Below are 22,694 nucleotides of genomic sequence, written 5' to 3'. Positions count from 1 at the left end.
GAAATGAGGCATCATTTCCCCTTTTTCAAAGTAAACTTACCAACTTTTATTTATAAAACATTTTGGGGGTTAAGAAAAGAGCATCAGGATTTTTGGCCGGACTCGCACCGGCCTCTGGCTTCCAGCCTTCAGCTTTGTCCAGAGGAAACGTCTTGTGCTCAGGGGCGGGGACTGGGGGAAACCACCAAGAAGCATTGGAACATTTCTCAAGGAAAATTGAACAAACGACCACATACATAGATGTCTGAGCTTTTATATGCAGGTGAAAGTAAAGCAAGGTTTTACCAGTCATCTTTAGCTGGGGTGGTGATGACTAAAGTTCATTCCTCCTATGAAATCTCTTGAAGACGTTTTCTTTCCCATCCAACTTGTCCATCAGCAGCATTTCCTCCTCATCTTCCTCACGGGCCCTCTTCAGTTCCTCCTTGGCCTGGATGTCGTCCATCTCCCTTTCTGGGCCCTGCAGAAAGAAGCAAACATCCAGCCAAGGATTACGTGACCAAGTGTGCCTGCAAGCTGTGCCTGCCTCTGGAAGCCTCCACTCCAGCTAGAGGCGGCTAAAGAGCCCCCAAGCCTATCAAGGTCCTAATCCCTGGACCTTGTCAATGTGACCTTATTGAGGAAAAGGTCTTTGCAAATGAGATTAAATTGTGCTGAGATGGGGAGATTATGCTGGACTATCAGGTGGAACCTAAATTCTGTCATAAGTGTCCTCGTAAGAGAGAGGCAAAGAGACTTCACACACACACACACACACACACACACACACACATGAGAAGGCCATGTGAAGATGGAGGCAGAGATTAGAATGATGTAGCCACAACCCAAGGAACACCTGAAGCCACCAGAAGCTGGAGGAAGCAAAAGAAGGATCTTCTCCTGGAGCCTTTAGAGGGAGCGTAACCCTACTGATGTCTTGATTTCAGCCCACTCTCACTCTCCAGAACTGTGAGAGTATACATTTGTGTTGCTTTCAGCCAGCCAGTTTGTGGTGATTTGTTATGACCGCCCTAGGAAATGAATATACCCCCTTCTTTCTGTTCCCAGAGCGTGTGGGTCCCTGTCGTTCTACCAGCCGACCAGTGAATGGGCAATGAAAGGAGGCCTCAGAGCCTAAATGAGAAAAGCCAGGGAACATAAAACAGGACAACATATTGAAAGCTGTTTGGCTGTGAGGGCTCCTGTGACCCAGCCTGTCTACTCCTGGGCTTGTGTCCACTGAAAGACATGTACAGGAATGATTATAACAACTTTATGCCTCAGGCCGCAGCTGGAAGCCACCACCTAAAGCTGCATTGACAGAGAATGGGTACACACTTCTTGAAATATTCTCACAGGAAGAATGAGCTACGGCTGCATCTGATAATCTGAATGCATCTCCCAACAATGCTGGAACAAGTAAGTGTTGGATGGCTCCATTTATGTGAATTTCAAAAGGAGGTCAAATTGATCTATGGTGATGAAATAGTGGTGTCTTTGGGGGCAGGTGCGGGATGGGAGGGGGTGTGAAGAGGCACCTGGGGCCCTGGTAGCTTTCTGGATCTTCATCTGGGTGGGATATTCATTAGTGAAAATTCATCAAGCCCTTTCCTATATGTTAGACTCAAGGACAGAAGCAAATGAATAACGAAAGCAAAGTTCATTGCAACCATCATACCTTGGTCTCACCCCAGGTGGCCTTGGCAAAATTCTCAGCATACTCTTCATCATCTGTGATCAGAAAGTTATCGAAGATGGTTCCAGATCTCACCTGTGCATGAAAATAAAGCCTTCCTTACTGATGTGAGAAATGTAACAACTTTCCACCAAGAAACAGCTGCATTTTGCTCAGTACTGTGACAGTGATTAGCTCTCAAGGGTAGCACATGCTTAAAACCCATTTCTAGAATGTTCATTCCCTCCAGGGCACTGCTTCTCAAAACGTGATTCCTATTGGGATCACCAAGAACATTTCAGAAACTCCTGATGCCTGGTCCCAGCCTTAGGGATACTGATTTAATTGGTCTGGGTGCTACCTGGGCATTGAGACTCTGCACAGCACCCTGGCACCTCAGGCGCTCAGCAGTGTCCGAGAACCATAGCTCGAGAGCCTTACTGTGCACCATGTGGGCTGTGGACAGGCCGCGGCAGAACCACCTGGGAGCTTGGTGGAAACACAGAATCTCAGGCTCCACCCCGGACCCACTGCATCAAAATCTGCAATGTTGTCCTAAAGCTGATGGATCCATAGGTCAGCTCTGAGCAGAGGCGTGACCAATTCCCAAGAGGCCGGGAGGCGAACAGGAAGTGCCCAGAGGGTGGGAAGGGCATCTGTTTTGGCCACGGCTGTATGTCTTGGGTCCAGGTATGGGTGCCAGGCACACAGCCGGAGCTCAAGGAATAAACAGCTATGTGAATTACGGAGGTTAAGCTAAAGTTCAGTTATGAAATTCAAGCAAATTAAAAACCCAGTGACCTGCCAAAGCTCCAGCCCGATGGCACCAATGTTCTCAAATTCAGAGAGGTCATATTCTGTCAAATAGTTGGTGTTTTTCATCTTCTGATGGAGCCAAACGTCCTTCTCTATACCCTCTGGTTTCAGGCCATCCTGCAATAACAAACCATATGTGCTGTTCCCGAGTGAGGCGGGCAGGGGAGGGGGCAGCCCGAGGGTGTCCCAGGGGGAAGACAGCATGCACCTGGTATGGAGGCTTCTGCAGCATCACAGCCGGCCAGTCCCCATCCAGCTCGCTGTTCCAGTCACTCGGCTTGCTGGCACCAGCATCCAGAAAATGCTTCTCCCAGTCCTTTACATACATGTAAGGAAAACAAGAGATTCTCAGGTTTGAGAAAGGAAGTTCTTAGCTACGAGGGGGAAGGGACAGGCCCGTGACCCTGGTCGCTGTTTCTCCGTCTCTTTCTCAATTTGCTTGTTGAAGGGCCAAGTGCTCAGGGTCGCCCATCACACTGGGGGCCTCAGGGCCACACATTGCCGGGTTCTCTCCTTAACCCGCCATGTGACTGCAGCACTTTCCCCAGGCTGTTGAGAGGAACAGCAGTGTGGAAAACTTGAAATAATGGCTGAAGGTAAAATGATGGGAAAAAAGTGATGGTGGGAGACAGGGCCACACATTCACTGATGGTTAGGTAAAGTCTATCCTACGTCACAGTCACACATGGACTGTTCAAGAAAGAGGCTGCAACATCCGAAGATTTATACTTGCGGACTGCTGGGTAACATGAGAAAAGCAATTATCATTTAGTTCATATATATGTATATGTGCATATATATATTCGTACACATATACACATATAACACAACACAAAATGTGATCAAACAATACGGCGAATGTTCAAATAAAAAGTTTATTACAGTAAAAGACACATTGCCATTAATCCCACTCAATATACTCCCCCTTGCTTCGAACACACTTATCCCACCGTTCTTGCCACTTTCTGAAGCAGTTCTGGAAGTCCTCTTTCGTGTCTTTAGTTGCTCTGTCATGGCTGCCTCGATGTCTTGAATCATTTTTACGTTGGGAAGAGCCAGAAGTTGCACGGTGCCAGATCCAGTGAATACAGTGGATGAGGACACACTGTAATGTTTTTATTTGACAGAATGTGCCGTACACTGGAAGCGACGTGTGACAGAGAGCGTTGTCCTGATGGAGGATGATTTAGGGCACACTTTAAAACACACCTTCTCTCAACCGTAGCTCACACCCAACTGACTGCACCGAACAAGCTGAAACTTGTCACACACTGTTACTAAGGTTAGACGCGTCACTTCCCATATTGAAGATCTCTGCCTTTCCGTTGGATGGCACTGGGCAGCAGCATTAACCGTATTTTTTTTTTTCACAATGGAAAGGTTCTGTGTCACACATCGCTTCTGGTACGGCAATTTCTGTCAAATAAAAACATTACGTTGTGTCCTCATCCACCTCATTCACCGGATCTGGCACCGTGAGACTTCTGGCTCTTCCCCAAAGTCAAACTGATCATGAAAGGTAAATGTTTTGAATCCATTCAGGACATCGAGGCGGCCACGACAGAGCAACTAAAGACACTCATGAAAGAGGACGTCCAGAACTGCTTCAGAAAGTGGCAAGAACGATGGGATAAGTGTGTTCGAAGCGAGGGGGAGTATATTGAGTGGGATTAATGGCAATGTGTCTTTTACTGTAATATGTTTTTTAAATTTAAACATTCAATGTATATTTTGATTATACCTCATTCACATGTATGTGTATATACACATTTATATACATACATATATACACATATATACATATATACACACATATACACACACCTATATATATTAAAAAGTACATAGATATACACATTTATACACACACAGATATACATACATATATACACATGTCAATATATGTATATATGTATTAGGTTGGTGCAAAAGTAATTGCAATTTAAAAGGTTAGAAATAATTGCAAAAACCACAATTACTTTTGCACCAACCTAATGTATGGCTTAGTAGGTACTGAATAAATAGTTGATGAATAAATGAATGGATGAGAAAAGTTGTTACCGATTAATATTCAGATAAACACATATAAAAGCATAAAAGTCATGCACAATGGTATTTTCTCTTCTAGCACTGAGAAATTATAAACATTTTTCACTCAGGGGGCTGCTCTTCCATGATACTCTGTAACTTCTCCACAATGAATACATGGGAGTTACTGGCCTCTCCTACAGCTTTTTACCCAAACCCCAACTGGCTAACCATGAGCCCCTGCTGTGTTGGGATCCAGACAATGGTTACAATTCAATCCCAGCAGCCGGGCTCCTTAGAATTGTGGGTTATCAGATCTTAACCCCACAAGGAACTAATTTGTTTAGGAGCTCACACGGATGGACGTGAACACAGGGACAAAACACAGCCAGTTTGGAAAAGAGCTTCTGAAAGGACGATTTGGTCCCCACCTGCTCTGCCGGCCACTTCTTCACAGCCCAGAGGAGGCTAGGATTCCAGTCCCAAGACCTGCGTCTCCTACTGTGCAGCCTGGGGGCTGCAGGGTCAGTTTCTTTGCCATTCTGTGTCTTGTTGAAAGTAAATGCTCTTTCTGGGTGAAAACTCCCTTCTTGGTTTGCTTTAAAGGTAAAAAAAGGAGGGGGAAACTTTGCCTTTTTTTTTTTCCTTCCTTGAGAAATGATGGAAAAACCTTATATGATTGGGGTTTTACCCTAATCTGAAAGCATTCTAATGGATTGGACACCATGGATTCCAAATTCATGGAACTTAACTTTCGATTAAGAAAAAAAAGGGTTGCCAAAAAAAATTTAGTAGTGTAAACAAGATGTCATTTTGATTTAGTAATTCCACTCGGTCTATGATGAAGTATTTGATTATTACTAGATGAAATATTTGATTATTAGATAGCAATGCCTCTAATAAGTTACAAATTGTCAGAAATTAATTGTAAGCATCAGCCCAGTACTCTTAGTGATGGCAGACGACTGTTTTCAGATAAACGGCTCATAGTTTGGTACAGTGTTTGATGTTCAAAACAAAATGTCCCAACAATAAACAAACATAAACTGGAAAAATAAAAGGTAGCTGTAGTGGGTAGTTCTCAGAAAGATTTGTCCACATCCTAAATCTGGGAACCTGGGAGTGTGAGCTTATTTGGAAAAACCGGGGGTCTTTGCGGATGTAATTAAGGTAAAGATCTCGAGGCAGATCATTCTGGATTATTCAGGTGGCCCTAAATCCAATGACAAATGTCTTTAAGAGACAGAAGAGACACAAGAGGAGGAGAAGGCCATGTGGCGATGGAGGCAGAGATTGCAGTGATGTGTCTACCAGCCAAGGAACACCTAGAGGCAATGGATGGGGAAAAAGCAAGGAAGGACCCTCCCCTCCAGGCTTCAGAGACAGTGAGACTCTGCTGACATTGATTTCTAACTTCTGGCTTCAAGAAATATAAGAGAATACGTTTCTGTCCTTTAAACCACCCACAGTAGCCCTAGGAAACTACCATAGCGTTATGTCAACTGATTCTTGGTCGTCAGGAACAAGGGTGAGGCAAAAACAACCACTTCATGTTCAAATGCAAAACAGCAAAAAAGTCACTTTTAGGGCCGCCCGGTTGGAGCTCTGTTCTCCTAACTCCGAAGGCTGCCGGTTCGATTCCCACATGGGCCAGTGGGCTCTCAACCACAAGGTTGCCAGTTCGATTCCTCGAGTCCCGCAAGGGATGGTGGGCTGTGCCCCCTGCAACTAGCAACGGCAACTGGACCTGGAGCTGAGCTGTGCCCTCCACAACTAAGACTGAAAGGACAACAACTTGACTTGGAAAAAAGTCATGGAAGTTCACACTGTTCCCCAATAAAGTCCTGTTCCCCTTCCCCAATTAAAAAAAAAATCTTTAAAAAAAAAAGTCACTTTTAAGAAGATTGCTGCTGCATTTAACATTGGTTGAAAAGAACAACTCTTACTTGCTTTGATCACAAATATTATAAAACTCACAGTACCTTGAAGCGTGCAGCTCTGAGACTGGTTTCAGCGCATAGACTGGGGAGGGCATTTTGATCATTATACTGCTGTCATCATGATTCCCCGCCACACGGCAATCATACAGGACCTGGTACTTCCACACTTCACTTGTGCACTTTCTGGAGTTGTTCGGGAAAAATCCTCACCTGGGGTTTGTCTTCTCTCTTCTGTTCCCGGTCCTCAGACTCTGCCGAAGGCTTCTCCATCTTCTTCAGGGATGTTAAGTTCCAGTCATACTCAATGCTGCCGGATTCAATTGCTTGGCCGTCAATTTTCACTTCGTAAGTGAGATCTGGTCTTAAGATCAGCGTGTAGAGGTGTGTAAAGCCATCAACCTGCACGTGTTAGGGGAGAAAAGGATGACAATGAGATGTCCTCAGGCAAAACCTTGTCATAAACAAGCAAGAAGAGAGGTTCTAGGACTAGGGGTTGGCGTGAGCCTGTAACAGGGTGTCCTGTGGAAGAACGCCCCTTCGCAGACCCCGCTACCTACTGGCAGCCTTCTTGTGAGTGGCTGATTCCCTTTTGTACAAAGACACCGGCTCCCACTATAATCCCACCGGCAGTTACACAGGGTGGTCAGTGTAAACCACGGGACCACCTCGCTGTTTCTAAAAAGTTCTGTGGAAAATGACTTCCTGTTCTATATTCTGAAAGATTCCAAATGAAGCTCTCTCTAACGCAGGGGAGAACTTTCTGGTGATCTGAGCTGTCCAACAATTGCAGCTCGGCGAGGGCAGGCCCGGTGCCCTCTGAGTCACGTTAGAGCCCTAGGCCGGACACAAGGAGAGCATTCAACAAACATGCAATTGGGGGGGAGGGTCTGGGGGAGCCAAGGGCGCCCAGAACGTGCCTGCCTGCCAGCAGCGGAGGGATTCCTGCACCCCACTCCAGCAGGGGTTCTCGAAGTGCGGCCCCCCAGCGTCAGCATGCTCCCAGGTGGCAACCTGGTGGACCCACCAGTCACTTTCACAGGCCCTCCAGGGACACACACACCGCTCAGGTTTGGGAGCCGCTGCCCAGCCTCTTAAAGGGTCTGTGTCAGGAGGATTCTCTCCCTGCCAAGCGGCGAGGCTAAAGGCCTCTTCAGTTCCCGTCTGCTCAGCTCTGCTAGACAGGCCACTGCTGTCCGCCCCGTGGCCAGTGACTCTGTCCAGAAGCAATACTACAGTCTACTTGGTGTGACAGCCACGTACTGCTTCTCCCAACGCTCTCCCCTGCTGTCCGCGGGCCTGCCTCTCAAACCCCTTTCCTAATTTATACTTTTGGCTCCCTGGCCCCATTGCTGGTGCCCTCCCTCCAGGATTTGGCCACCAGAGCAAAGCCTGCTGGGGAATCACATCTACTCCCACACATGTGCAATGGCTCCAAAAGGCATCTTTAATTCCAACCATCAGTCTGAGCTTCAGACCCTAGTTTCCAACACCTTACTGACACCTCTATCTATATGTCTGCCAGGATTTCACACCTCACGGTTCTAAACACGACTCCCGAGTCTGCTGTGGCCCCCTCCTTGGCTTTTATTTCCCCTCCTGAGTAACAGCAAAGCCACTGAGAGACATCCGCCCATACCCTTAGGAACCACATACCAAACATCACAAAGTCCTCTGAACCCCAGCCCGGAATTATCTGTCAGAACGCTCCCAGGCGCTGCACCCTGCCAGAGCCTTGGCGTGACAACCTCACCCTTCTCCCTCACCTTGGCCCTCTCCCGCTCTCCCCAAAACATCTGAGCTATTTTACTAACATGCAGAGCAGACTCCCCTGAGGGCTGACCACTATCTGCAGGGGAAGGGTCTCCCCTTTCCTTTCCAGCATCCCAGAATGAATCAGAGCCCAGTGAAGAGAACGGTGCTCCTACTGGCAAGACCAGAATGCGACCAGCTGCTGGGAATGAATGTTCCCTCAGCACACGTGTCGTATTTTTCTAACAGGTTGCAGAAACAGCAGCATGCATCTGAGGACGCCATCAGCCTGTGGGTGCCTCTCCGGGCCCTGGAGGCTTGCTGACCGCAGGTGGTCACGCTTTGGGCTCCCAGCCAGGGTCCGAGCTGCACCTCGCAGCCTCCCACACACCTGATGTGCAACTGAGGAGTCTCCTGAGACTCGATCATAAAGACCTGCCCTTTGGTCCCAACGCTACGTGGAGGAGGAAGACTTGGATTGTGAGCTCCCCTTCGCTCCATGGGAGGGGTGTCAGGAAGAGCTGTGTGTGGGGAACGCTGATCTCTTAGAACCACCACATCGGTGGGTAGGACCCCACGAGGGACTATGCTGACGGTGGAGACTCACGGGGCTTTGGGAAGAGGCCTGCTGTCTGGCTGCTGGGGTTGGGTCTGAATAAGGGACAGTAATATGGAGATGCTTCCCCTCCACACTGTCAAGGATTCTGAACCAGCTTGGGCCTCCTTCCCAGATTCCCAGGAGCTCTGGGCCTGGGGGATCTCTCAGGGGACAGGTCCTTGCTTCCTGGCACTTACATTCAAATGAGCTGGGTGGACATTGGGGGCATACTTCCCTTCCATAGGCCCTTCCACACGCCAGGGATTTAATACAAGCTGCCTCTTTGGAGAAGCCCCAGGCTGGGCCACTGAATTCTAAAGTGGGCCCTAAGACCTAAAGAGTCATTTTCACAGATGCCCTAGGTAAAAAGATAAGAGTGCATGCTTTCATTTTAGAAATTTCTCCAGATTAATTTCTCCAGATTAATTTTCAGGAATAAAGAAATAAAATCAGGACTACTTCATTCTTCAATGATAAGTATAGTTGCAAGGTGCCCATCCTGTTGTAACCCTGATGGGACAAATTATAAACCAATGTCCTAGGTCACAGTAAAAAAGGAGTGTGCCCTCCTGATGGGGAAAATCTTTAGAAACCAAACCAAAGTAGTGGACACGTGTCTTTAATGGGCCTGCTAAACTGGCAAGCAGGGAGGGGGGTGGTGTTTGCAAAGACCCATCCCTGGTTCATTTAAATACTTCAAGATCAAAACTATTTTCTCTAAACTTACATTATCATCCAGCATCCAGCAGGAGTTAACACAAGTACTGATTTGAATACAAAAGCATTTACCTTACATCTGATAGGTTTCTTGTTTGAGTGATACTGATTCTTGAAATGCAAAATAACATGAACTTGCTTGATATCAAATCCACAAATATCGGGTCCTACAAAAAAACACACACCACACATTAGCTGCTCTCAATTGCCTTCCATACGTAGCACTACAGGACACCCCCAACCATTCTGAATCCTGAAATAGTATCTGAGGCACAGGAAGCTTACATGTCCAGGAATAATCAGATATGCATGTGGAGCTTTTTAAATGGATGGTGACACCATTCCCAGTTCAGGTCACTTTTCTGTTCCCCACAGCCACTTTGGACTCCAGCTAAACCAGCACTTGAGTACGAAAAGGACAGTTTAACAGGAAGTGTCCCCAGCTTGCTGCCTGAGTCTGGGGTCCTCCCTCTGAGTCTCTGACCTGTGCACCTGTGCCCAGGTGAGGGCTTTGGAGCTGGACAGACTGGCTGCGACCTCAGCTCTCATTCACTCTCTTGAGACATATTCGCCACGATGCAGCCTCCCCGTACCTCCGTGTGAATCGTGACTTCACAAAGCGATTTTGTCAGTTAAATGGGTAATGTATTTAAAGCTCAATACTTGTTGCTGATAGTATTATGATGCCCCAAGACAACACGTGCACGGGCATGTTCTTAATAACCCCAAATTGTAAGCAAAAGAGAGACTGCCATCAGATAGATTCTGACGAATTGTAAACTCTAGAGTGTCCCGTTCAAAAGTTATCGATTTTTAAATTGGCACAGGGTTCAGTTTCATTCAGGACATGGAATGTTGTCGGACATTCTATTTCCTGCTCAGAGACTAGGGAGTTTTGAATATACTAAACAAGGTTTTCAGGAGGGATCTGGAAAATTCGTCAAATCTTCTGAGGGAATTACTTCACTGCAGCTTTATTGACCTTAAGCCTCAGGGAGGTACTAAAGCATCCGAAGATCTGTCTCAGATCAAATTCCACCAGATCCACTGACGCAGGCCTGCACCTGCCCCTGGGGATTCTGGCAAACATGGCGTAAACACAGGCAGATCACTGCGATCTCTTCTAGAACTTGAGTGATGACCTCTCGAATAGATGAAAGAGATCAAGGCCACATGTAATGACTCAAAGAATGTTATCAATGTGCCAGAGTAGATGTGACATTGAACTTGGAAGTGGCGTCCTGAGGGACTGACAAACACCACCTCCTCTATCTCCTGGCTGAGTTCTCATGTGTTTACATCATTTCCTGTTTTGGTTTTCGCTGGAAAACATTCCTGTTCCATTTTGAAACAAAAGCCACGCCAACAACTTGTATGAAAGTTCTGCTACCTCAAGATTGAAACATGAAATTTGTTTTTCCTTCAAAATTCCCTCTCATTCCTAAGCATCTACATGCTTTTAATATTAAATTAAGCTTCAGAACATGCCCAGACCTGACCGGAAAATCTGGACATTTTCTGTTAACAGCAATCATAAAATATTTACACACATAATGGATTTTTGTGAGGAACTAGGGTAGACAGATGCAAGTAGTTTAATCTTTCTGAGTCTGTTTCCTTATTTGCAAAGTGGGAGCTGTGTTCCCTATTTCCTAGGGTTTTATACGTAATCCAAGATTGCATGTGTAAGGCCCCTGGCAAGGGGCCCCCAAAATGTACTTCTCTCTTCCCCTTCAACACCCTGAGCCTCCGCAAGCTGCTCACACCAAAAGCTAGAGCTGAGATCACACGGAAGTGTTCTATCAGTGACACAGGGGTCTGAATAAAATGAAAGTGATTTTGAGTTAAAAGCAAAATTACAGAAAATTTCTTTTTTTTTTTTAACACCAAGGTATGCTGTCTCACAATTCAGACGTAGCAGACGTGATATATATATATCTATATATATAGATAGATATATAGTAGTTTTACTGGATATTTATGGTTATTTTGTTTACCAAACCTAACTAAATCAAACATTTGTGAAATCAACTCTAATAGGTAATATTTTTTGCCAGCTATCCTGCATCCTGTTTTAAGAGAATAAAAAAACCAAGACATTTTAATTACTTTTTCATCAAAATAAAGACTATTTCCACTCCAGATTTTAAATTCAAGGGTAAATGCAAGGTATGGCAGAGCAGAGAGAATTCTGAGTGGGGAGTTGGACACTGTAGCGTCTGGGCAAACTTTGAATCTATCTAATGCTGTGGGCTTGAAGAAGTTACCACGCTCTCCACAACGACAGAGCAGGGTTATATTGAAATCTAATAATAACCCAATACCTAACACAATAGAAAGAACATACAACATTCGTCCTGCTTCTACATACAATGATACCATGACCAGCTGCATGTATAAGACCAGCATAAATGGGTGTCTGCAGCCCGATACTGAGCATGATAAATTCACAGATAAGCATGGAAAACTATGAGGGAGAAAAGTTCTAAAAGACAAAAATGTCAGATGAGGGGAAAGAATTTTAAAGAATAAGTTCCTAAATTTGGATTGTGGAGGGTTATTTTAAAAATGCACTTTAATTTTTAAAAATTTTTCACTTTTTTTTTTATTGTGGTAAAACACACGTAAGATTTACCACTTGAACCATTTTCAAGTGTTCAGTTCAGTGGCATTAAATACATTCACACTGTTGTGCAGCCACCACCACCATCCATCTCCAGAACTCTTTTCATCTTGCAAAACTGAAACTCTGTCCCCATTAAACGCTAACTCCCCACCCCTTCACCCTTTTCTCCCCCAGACCCTAGCAACTGTTATTCTACATTCTGTCTCTATGTCTACCCTAAGGACTTTATATAAGTGGAATCACACAGTATGTGGTCTTTTGTGACTGGCTTATTTCACTTAATGTCCTTAAGGCTCATCCATGTTGTAGCATGGATGTACCAGAACGTAGTACAACCACCAGAGTCGGGGGGTAGGCAGAAGAATGGAGGGGGGGGGTTAGAAAAAACAACAACGTAGTATGAGAATTTCCTTCCTTTTTTTTAAGGCTGAATAATATTCTGTTGTATGGATAAACTACATTTTGTTTATCCATTCATCCTTCCATAGACATAGGCTGAATGCTCCAGTTTTGTTCTTTTTCAAGATTTCTTTTGTTATTCAGGGTCCCTTCAGATTCCATATGAATTTTAGGATGAGTTTTTTTCTTTCCGCAAAAAAAAAAAAGTCACTGGAGTTTTGATAGGGATTAGATTGAATCTGTAGATCACTTAGGGTAGTACTGACATTTTAACAATATTAAGTCTTCCAACCCATAAATGTGGGATGTGTTTCCATTTGTTTGTCTTTAATGTCCTTCAGCAATATTTTGTAGTTTTCATTGTACAGTCATTCGCCTCCTTGCTTAATTTCTAAGTATTTTACTCTCTTTGATGCTATTGTAAATGTAATTTCCTTTTCAGATTGTTCACTGCATATAGAAATGCAACTTTTTGTTTTGTTTTGTTTTGCATGTTGACTTTGTATCCTGCTATTTCGTTGAATTCATTCATTTGTTATAATAGTGTTTTCTTTTTTGGTGCAACTTTTAGGGTTTTCTACGTATAAAATTATATCATCTCCAAACAAAGATAATTGTACTTCTTTCTTTTCAGTGTGGGTGGCTTTTATTTCGTTTTCTTGCCCAAACGTTCTGACTCAAACTGCCAGCACTATGCTGAATAAAAGTGGTGAAAGAGAACTTCCTTGCCTTGCTCCTGATCGTAGAGGAAAAACTTTCAGTCTTTCACCCTTCAGTATGACGTCCACTGTGGGTTTATCACATATGGCTTTTTATTATGTTAGTTTCCTACTACTCCTAGTTTGTTGAGTGTTTTTATCATGGGTGTTGAATTTTGTCAAATGCTTTTTCTGCATCAATCGTGGTATATAACATTTGATGAATTTTTGTATGTCAAACCATCCTTGCAGTTCAAGAATAAATGCTGGTTGGTCATGGTGTATAATCTTTTTAATATGCTGTCGAATTCTGTTTATTAGTGTTTTACTGCATTAATGTACAAAGGCTATTGATCTACATCGTTCTTATAGTGTCTTTGTTGGGTTTAGTATCAGGGTAGTGCTGGCTTTATAGAATGAGTTAGGAAGTCTTCCCTCCACTTCAGTTTTTTGGAAAAGTTTGAGAAGCATTGGTTACTGTCCAATGTCCTTTCATGTCACCTTGCAGGACTCCCTTGAGTATTACTTGCAAGGCAAGTCTAGTGGTCATGAGCTCCCTCAACTTTTGCATATCTGGGACTGTCTTATTTCCTCCCACACTTTTGAAGGACAGTTCTATTAGACAATGATTCTTGGTTGACAGTTTTTTTATTTTAGCAATTAGAATATACTGTCCCTACTGTCTTCTGGCCTCCAAAGGTCCTGTTGAGAAATCTGCTGATAATCTTATTGAGAATCCCTTATAAATGATGGTTCACTTCTCTATCTTCCAAAAATATGATTATAATGTGTCTTGATGTGGGTTTCTTCAAGTTGACCTTACTTAGAGTTCACTCAACTTCTTAGATGCTTATATTCATGTATTTAATCAAATTTGGGTTGTTTTCAGCCAACAATTTTTTTTTCTCAAATATTCTCTCTCTCTGCCCCCTTTCCTGTTTCTCCTGTAAGGGGACAGACAGTAAATATTTCTGGCTTTGGGGGTCTCTGTTACAATGACTCACCTCTGCCATTATTGCTTGAAGGCAGCCCTAGACAAAATGCAAATGAACTGAGTGAGGCTGCATTCCAGTAAGACTTCATTTGTGGACACTGACATTTGAGTTTCACATCATTTTCATGTGTCAAAAATATTATCCTTCTTTTGATTTTTTTCAGTCATTCAAAAATGTTAAAACCCATTCTCAGGTCATGGGCCATAACAGACACAGGCTGTGGGACTGATTTGGCCCATGGGCAAGATTTGCTGACTCCTGATATATTCAAAATACTTGGGTATACATTAATGTTAAATAACTTTCTCAAAAGCACCCTAGAATGATACAGTTGCCTTTTTATAATATTAAATAGGTTTAACAGTACTAAAAACCTTTGGTCAGATATACTCAATACTACTATTTTAGCAAAATCTTAGTCTAAGGTTGCTACTACAGCATGGAAGCGTTTTCAAAGTCTCTAGAAATGGTTGCATTGTACTACCTGAACTCACCAAACATAACATAGTACTGGGACTTTCCATTCAGGTTCTTCTGATCCACATCTGCAGGGAAGACCTTAATGTAGCCCCCTCCACAGTCCATTTTCTGCTCGTGTTTCACTGTGTACTGAATGACCAGAGTCTTCCCTTTATTGCTAAATGGTTTGAACCGTGCAGAGATGGCATAGAATCGGCCATTTTGAGTGGTTTGCAGACCTTCAGACAAAAAGCATTCATGAAGGATTAGGCATGACACGCTACTCAGTGATACAGGAAATTAAATAGTTGTTACAGGAAATTAAATAGTTGTCTTTCCCCTTCCCTAAATAATAAACCTCCTAACCACTTACATCTATCCAGCGCCTGTAGCTTTGTTATACAATATACTATGGACATCCCACTAACAGGCTCTCTGCTGCCACGGAACTTCTATTTGACAAACTCAGAAGGTGTTTTTGTACTTAATACACCAATGTTATGTCTTATGTTATAAAAACATTGCAGTCTGAATGACAAATATGCAATCTAACTGTGGATAAAAGGTTAATTTTGCTTCCATTCATCTTCCAAGGGGGTGGGAACATACAAGGAAGCTTGTGTAGCAACTGAATTAAAAAACAAAGCATTCTACTTCTTTTCCTTAATTCTCATCTTAAAACAGTGACTTAAGACACAAAACAACAAATGGAGGATAGAGTGCAGATCTGTAAAAAAAGTGTTTCATTGCACTGAGGGCACTGGTTGGGTGTCATCTGTATGGTGGCTCTTTTTATAGAGATACCATCCTTTCGTCATGTGAATCATCTCATATTTGTTTTACAAGTTTGTGTTCACTTCAAGAACAAAACTCCTGGACCGACCCGGTGGCTCAGGCGTTTGGAGCTCTGTGCTCCTAATGCCGAAGCCTGCTGGTTCAACTCCCACATGGGCCAGTGGGCTCTCAACCACAGCGTTGCCAGTTCAACTCCTCGACTCCCACAAGGGATGGTGGGCTGTGTCCCCTGCAACTAACAACAGCAACTGGACCTGGAGCTGAGCTGCACCCTCCACAACTACGATTGAAAGGACAACAACTTGACTTGGAAAAAATCCTGGACGTACACACTGTTCCCCAATAAAGTACACACTGTTCACCTTCCCCAATAAAATCTTTAAAAAACTAAAAAATAAAAAAAATAAGAAAATAACAAAACTCCCCTTTTCAATAGACACTAGGCTCTGTACCAAATCTTTATCTCATGCTGGAATTCATCGGACAAACCTAAAAACAGAGCCAGTCTTATTATAACCTAGTCTTCCTCGCTCCAGACTCTGGCCCTCATAGCTGCCTATGCAGAGAGTTATCATATGAATGAACTTGGCATTTCGTATCAATAGGTCCACGCCTGAACTCACACTGATTCCCTACTACCACACCTCTCTTTTCTGTGTTCCCCATTCTTTCCTCACCCTTGCCTTTCTCAGGGGATTTGTAACCCCTCCCCCTCTCTTGGCCCCTACCATCCAGGCAATTCCTAAGGCCACGTGATTCACCACCTTCGTGTCTTATTACCCTTCTCAGCCACCCCCATGGTTTCTTACCACCTCCCATCTCTGCCTGACTAAACTCTATCTGTACATCCATGGCTTCTATGTCATGGTCCCAGGAGACCATAACATAAGGGGCCAAACTAACTGCTATCCTCAGTGCCTGGCCCGCGTTGCGTCTGCATTTAGCAGCCATGTGCTGGAGTGAATGAAACGCACAGAATCTCAGGATTCCAGACTGGAGGAAGGAAAAACATTGTGGAGAAAAAAGCAAGTGGGAACTTCTGCCCTTGGACAAACTTCATGGAATAACCTGTTTGTTTTCATTCCATTTAGTCTGAATTCCACATAGCCTGATTTTTGACCAACTCTTTGGGCCAACATGTAACTTACAAAACAATGGATATACAATAGAAAACCAGAGGCTGCTGGATAGGGCAACATTGGGCCAAGATAAAGGTTGAATAGAAGGTGGTAAAGAGGAAAATTTTTCATCTACATAAGGGTCAGCAAATTTTTTATGTAAGGCGAGACAGTAAATGTTTTAGACTTTGTCAGCCTTTTGGTCTTTGTCCCAACTACTCCATTCTGTCTTTGCAGTATGAAAGCAGCCATAGACTGTATGTAAACAAATGAGCATAGTTGTGTTCCCCTAAAACTTCATGTATGAGCCCTGCAATTTCATATATTTCATTGAATTTTTGTATAATTTCTGCATATCACAAAATAATAATACCCTTTCAGTGTTCCCCCAACAATTAAAAAATGTAAAAATCATTCTCAGCTTGCTGGCTGTACACAAAAACAGGAGGTAGACAAGCTGTAGTTTGTTCCCTTTGATCATCAGGAATGAGAAGAAGCCAGAATAGAGGTTATCCTGGGTTGGCACCAGGAGGCTACTGACTGAAAGGGTGGGGGAAAGGGAGGCCTCTAGGAAGGAGGGGCTGAAAACGTTCCCTAGTTTGACCTGTGTGTACAGATGTAAACAGTCCTCCTGTTGTATCCCCTGAGATTTGAACACTTGACAACATCTAACTTTTACCTTGTTTTACTTCTGAAAGTGAATATAAGAAGTATTTTTTCCTCTGCAGGGCAAGGCCCTGGGGTCTCTGCAGTGACTACAAAGCAGGGTGATCTTGGGCAAGAAAGGAGAAAACAAAAAATAATGCCAAACCCTACCTGTGCCTTAGTTTCCCCAGCTGTGAATGGGTGTAAGAGGTGTTCGCGGTGAGCCACACCTACCTTGAAGGACTGTTATGGAGGGTTTACCATTTAGCTAGACTTTTCTCACGATTCCTACACTAACCTTTGTCTTTCTCTTTATGGCCATAAAATTTCCCCGACGAGAGTCTAAAATGCCCCAATTGGGAGTCATTAGTAGATTGCACCCATCGGTTCCTCCAGCGCTCTGTGGGGTGAAACAACAATGGTTAGGGCTGAAAACTGTTAATTTGGGTCATGGTGAGGGGGCCCATGGTGAGGGGGCCCCTCGAAGCTTCGAAGCTTCGAGGCTTAGCCTCATTCATTCCACTGCGACGCGCCAGGGCCAAAGGAGACTCGGGCCATCCCTTGAGCAGCAGGGAACGGGGGAGCTTACGACCCCTGCACCCCAGGCGTCGCCCCTTCACCTCCGTCTAGAAATTCCTCCTGAAAGTAGACGGTTGCCAGCGCCACTCGCAGCACGCAGACGGCCCAGGCCAGCACGTGAGCCGCTGCCATGAAGGGCGAACTGCACTTTTGTAACAGCTTCTGCTCCCGGCGGTCTCCGCTGCGTGCCGGCCCCGTCCTGGGACTACAACTCCCGTCACACCTCGCGATTGTGACCTGAGGCATGATTGATCCCTGATGCGCGGCGTAAGCCGATGCCGTACTACCACTCCCATGATGCCCCACAATTGTGACCTGTGGCGCTATTGGTCTTTGGGGCGCGGTACCCGCTGGGAAATGTAGTCACTTCCGCGCTGGCGCTGTTGCCGGGGCAACGGACCTTCGGGCTGAGTGCCCCGCCGAGATCCTAGGCGGCCTTCGCGGATGGACGCCATGGGAGGAGGTTGGAAGGACTAGCTGGGCGGCGGCTGGGCTTGGGAGAGGAGTTGCGGGGAAACGGGGCTCGTCCGAGACTGAGCTGGGAGGGCTGCCCCCACCTCCCGCCCTGCGCCTCATGCCTCAGTTTCCCTGTCTGGGCCCACTTGGGAGCGTGATCCGGTGTGAGTCGTTTCAGATGTGGGGAAAGACCCCGGTGGTCCGAGGCACGTCACTGTTTTCAAAGTTTTTATTTATTTTTAACAACTTTATTGAGGATGCATTTACATACCATACAGTTCACCCCTTTTAAGTGTCCAACTCCGTTAATTTTAGTAAACTTACCAAGTGGTGCAGTCATCACCACGATCCAGCTTTAGAACTTTCCATCACTGGAAGAAAATCCCTCTTACCCCTTTGCAGTCCATCCCCGCTACCACCCCCAGCCCCAAGCAACCACTGATGTACATTTGGACTCTGTTGATTTGCCTTTTCTGGGCAGTCCTTACGAATGGAATCGTACAGTGTGTGGTATTTTGCATCTGGCTACTTTCACTTATTGTAATGTGTTTGAGATGTATGCCTGTTGTTGTGTGTATTGGTATTTGTTCTTATTGCTGAATAGTGTTTCATTGCATGGATAGACTGCAGTTCTCACCCACTCTCTAGTTAATAGGTATTTGGATTGTTTCCACTTTTTGCTTATTGTAAATAATAACTATTATGACTATTTGCATACATTTCAATTATCTTGGGCCACATGGAGTAGAATTGCTGGATCATTTGGTAACTATGGTTACTCTTTTGAGGACCCACCAGACTGCACTGGTGACTGCATCATTTTACTATCCACGCCCCCAGCAGGGTATGAGGGTTCCACTTTTTTCACATCTTTCCCAGTGCTTGTTATTATCTGTTTTTGGTTATAGCCATACTGGTGGGTGTGGTGTGGGATCTCCTGGTGGTTTTGACTGGCATTTCCCTAATGGCTTTTAATGTTGAACATCTTTCCATGGGCTTGTTGGCCATTTGTGTATATTCTTTGGGGAGATGCCTGTTCACATCCTTTGCCTACTGATTTATTTTCAATTGTATGTATTTTAAATAGATCTATTTTACTCATGGTAATATGTACCTAACATAAAATTTGCCATTTTAACCATTTTTTCCATTGTTTTATTTTAAAACCTAGGGAAATTTTCAGAAGAACTAAATGCCAGAAAACCTGGCCTGATGGTGGGGCCTCCCCTCTGACCCACAGAAAGTTCTGGACTGACTCGTCTCCTGGGCCTCAGCTAAAAAATATTAACGAAGATAGCTGTTGATGTTTCAGAGCAGTATGGAAATGAGGTACGATTCTGCATCTTGTCTCTTTTGTCTCACACATTATTATTATTATTATTTCTTAAAGATTTTATTGGGGAAGGGGAACAGGACTTCATTGGGGAACAGTGTGTACTTCCAGGACCTTTTCCAAGTCAAGTTGTTGTCCTTTGAATCTTAGTTGTGGACGGTGCAGCTCAGCTCCAGGTCCAGTTGCCATTGTTAGTTGCAGGGGGCGCTGCCCACCATCCCTTGCGGGAGTCGAGGAGTCAAACCGGCAACCTTGTGGTTGAGAGGACGCGCTCCAACAAACTGAGCCACCCGGGAGCTGAGCGGCAGCTCATTGACTTCTAGTTGCAGAGGGCGTAGCTTGCTGACCTATGTGGGAATCGAACCGGCAGCCCTGCTACCCAGAGCTCACGCTCTCTAACCAACTGAGACACCCGTCTGCCCCGCCTTACATATTATTTTGTGGGAGACATTATGCGCACAGATCTCCCTCATTCCTTTTAATCGCTGCATCGTGTTCCATCATCTGAGTGTGGTCTCCTGGATTTTACCAGGTCTCTATTGAGAGGTTCAGGTTTTTGATGAGTACAAACAACACTGCCCTGACATTTCTTAAATATACATCTCGGTGCATTTGAGGATGTAACTATAGGTAAATTCCCAGATGTGAAATTGCCAGGTCATGGGGTCTGTGCAGTTCACATTTTCATTGCTGTTGCTGAGTTTCGCACTAAAGGGCTGCAGCAAATACATACCCATCCATGCCGTATTTCTCCATCTTTTTACATCTTTAAAGCCTTTTGAAACCTTTGTATATCTTGCAGTGGGTCATTCCTATTCTCTCAGGGGCACACAGGAACTTTGAGAATATGATGAAAGCTCTGGTCCTTCTTCCAGAACAATGTACACCAGCATGCACACTCGACATGTGGCCGACAGTTGGTGGGGGGGTGCTGTGTCTGTCCATAGCTTTCCCCTCCTTCCAGGGCAGTGGTTCTCACACTTTAAGTGAAATAAAATTTTGCAAGGAGCTCATGAAATACACAGACTGTGCTTCAACAGCTTTTTGTGAGAGAGCTGAGGACACTTGGATAAAAAAGGAGCCTCGACTTGGGGTACGACTGGGGAGCAGGACTCACTCAGAAGACAGGGAAAGTAACTGGGGAGGTAGTGAAGCCCAGTGGGGGACAGTGGGGTCTTTGGAATCAGACCTGAACTTTGAATTTGGCTCAGCTACTCATCTGCCAGGTGACCTAACCTGTGGGGGCTTTCATTTCCTCCACCTCCTGTATGAAGGGGTGATAATAACCAACTCACCGGGTTGTGTGAGGGTTAGATGAGGTAATGTGCCTCTGAGCAGAGGGGTGGGCACACTGCTGGAGCCTGAGAACTGCTGACTCTCATGTTTCATATGTAACAGGTCTCATTTAAGACCAGGTGTTGAATGGTCATTCATTAAGTGGTACCAACTGTCTAACCATTTTCCTTGTCAGCATCAGGCTTGAAGGGGAGGCTCTGGCCAGACTGCGAAAGAGGATTTGCTCTCTTCTGGGGTGGTGGGAGCCATTGAGAGATTTGAATGCACAGTACAAACATCAGGTGTTCTTACTATAAGTTTTCTTTCTTTCCTCGCTAGAATGGCTTCAACAAGGAAAACCAGCCATCCCATGCATGATATCTTGGGTGATTTCAGTGATATTTCCTTAGAAGATTCCAAGGGGGAAGAAATCAGCAACTTGAACCTCAGTAAGAATCTCACCAAAAGAGCTACCAGTCATAGCAGATTTCTAAAAAGAAGCCAGACTCTGGGTGAAAAACACTTGTTCCTGAAAGAGGATGCTGGCCTGGGGAGTGGGCCCCGGCTGTCCTCAGGTAGACCCCTGACCACGGCCTCGAAGCTCAGGACCAGTGCCGCCCTCAGGAAGCTGGCCCAGATTGAATCCAAGATCATGAACCGGAAGGTGCAGCTGGACTTGTCTGACGTGGAATCCAACCCAAAGACCTGCAAGGACAGTCTTCCTAGGAGAGCAGACGAAATTCCTCCGAGGAATACGGTTGAACCTTCTTCACAGAATACAGTCAAAACCTCCCAGAAGCAGGCCTGTGCAAATCCTGTCACCGAGAGTGACACGCTGAGAGGAAAGGCCAGTAGGTTTCTAAAGAAGAGAGAGCCATCCATTGAAAAGGTATCCCCTAAAGCCCATTTTGGGAAAGAGCGGAATTTTCCAACACCCAAAGAAAAAGAACCTACTAGAAAATTGGATTCTCCAGACAGTGATGAAGAGGAAATGAAAGAGTTGCTGGGAAGCTTGATGGAATCTTCTAGAGAAAAAGAAATACGCACAAAACAGGGTTTAACCAGAGTCAATGAGAAAGGACAAATAGAACTATTCTTGGTAAGGTTCGCATGTGTTTCTTTTCAACAAAGCCTTTGCATTTGTACCTTTCTGTCATAGAGCTAGAGACTTGATAGCAGCCGTCACCCATCTACCTGAGAAAAGGGATTGACGAGGAATATTTGGGTTTCAGACAGTCACAGCTACTATTGTGGGCGTGCTCTGTAGGGGACGGAATTATTGGGGGCACATTAGGCAGTTTTGCCATACTAACTAATTTGTAACTGTGTACACCGCAGGACAGCACTTTGTCAGACTGATCAAACACCAGCAGTGATTAATGCCTTCAGTGAGCCACACCTACTTGTCACTTGTACCACACAGAAATCGTTCACTTGGGAAGACTGTATTTCCATTTCTTAATTGGGATGAAAGTCACAAAAAATTAACCATTTTTAAATGAACAATCCGGTGGCATTTGGTACATTTACAGTATGGTGCAACCACCACCTCTGTGTACTTCCAGACATTTTTATCACCCCCAAAGGAGACCCATTAAATAACCACTCCTATTTCCCCCTCCCCCAGCCCCTGGCAACCACCCATCTATTTTCTGTCTCTGGATTTGCCCATATCAATAGCATCATAACGCCATGTGGTCTTTTGTGTCTGGCTTCTGTCACTCAGCATCATGTTTTCAAGGTTCATCCACGTTGTAGCGTGTGTCAGCGCTTCATTCCTTTTATGGCCAAATAACAGCCCACTGTGTGGATGG

The 22,694-nt window shown here is 44.8% G+C and overlaps 2 protein-coding genes across 6 annotated transcripts in view; one reads left to right on the top strand and one right to left on the bottom strand.

Annotated features, from left to right (window-relative positions):
• Positions 1-237: 237 nt before the first annotated feature.
• On the bottom strand, positions 238-18,014 carry CALR3 (calreticulin 3). 3 transcript variants are annotated; one of them, XM_019736723.2, is made up of 9 exons: positions 17,858-18,014; positions 17,536-17,637; positions 14,715-14,918; positions 9,575-9,669; positions 6,649-6,837; positions 2,679-2,786; positions 2,456-2,587; positions 1,658-1,750; positions 238-460 (listed from the first exon to the last, which is right to left on the bottom strand). In XM_019736723.2, the coding sequence occupies exons 1-9, from the start codon at positions 17,946-17,948 to the stop codon at positions 314-316; spliced, it is 1,161 nt and encodes a 386-aa protein (XP_019592282.2). In that variant the 5' UTR covers positions 17,949-18,014; the 3' UTR covers positions 238-313. The 3 variants fall into 3 exon arrangements, with proteins under 3 accessions (XP_019592282.2, XP_074194093.1, XP_074194092.1); XM_074337992.1 differs by lacking the exon at positions 14,715-14,918; XM_074337991.1 differs by lacking the exon at positions 17,536-17,637.
• Positions 18,015-18,178: 164 nt separating this feature from the next.
• The window catches only part of LG07H19orf44 (linkage group 07 C19orf44 homolog), a 12,262-nt gene continuing 7,746 nt past the window's right edge, over positions 18,179-22,694 (top strand). The window contains exons 1-3 of one of the 3 annotated variants that reach the window (XM_019736912.2): positions 18,179-18,279; positions 19,444-19,601; positions 21,220-21,979. In XM_019736912.2, the coding sequence (XP_019592471.2) occupies positions 19,576-19,601; positions 21,220-21,979 (786 nt within the window). In that variant the 5' untranslated portion in view covers positions 18,179-18,279; positions 19,444-19,575. Of the gene's footprint in view, positions 18,479-19,443; positions 19,602-21,219; positions 21,980-22,694 lie in introns of all 3 variants that reach the window. The other 2 variants (XM_019736915.2, XM_074337975.1) reach the window with 2 other exon arrangements.

This window comes from Rhinolophus sinicus, linkage group LG07 (assembly GCF_036562045.2).
Source record: "Rhinolophus sinicus isolate RSC01 linkage group LG07, ASM3656204v1, whole genome shotgun sequence".
NCBI classification, from domain to species: Eukaryota; Metazoa; Chordata; class Mammalia; order Chiroptera; family Rhinolophidae; genus Rhinolophus; species Rhinolophus sinicus.
This window is presented reverse-complemented; position numbering and strand designations above follow the sequence as displayed.

Bases quoted from the DNA above. Each gene is read 5' to 3' on its own strand.
- CALR3 (XM_019736723.2), bottom strand. From the start codon at position 17,948: ATGGCAGCGGCTCACGTGCTGGCCTGGGCCGTCTGCGTGCTGCGAGTG. The intron at 9,670-14,714 runs GTGAGTTCAGGT...GTTTTTTTGTAG, and splicing joins CCAGTACTATGTTATGTTTG to GACCCGATATTTGTGGATTT. The intron at 461-1,657 runs GTATGATGGTTG...TTCTTTCTGCAG, and splicing joins CCACCTGGGGTGAGACCAAG to GGCCCAGAAAGGGAGATGGA.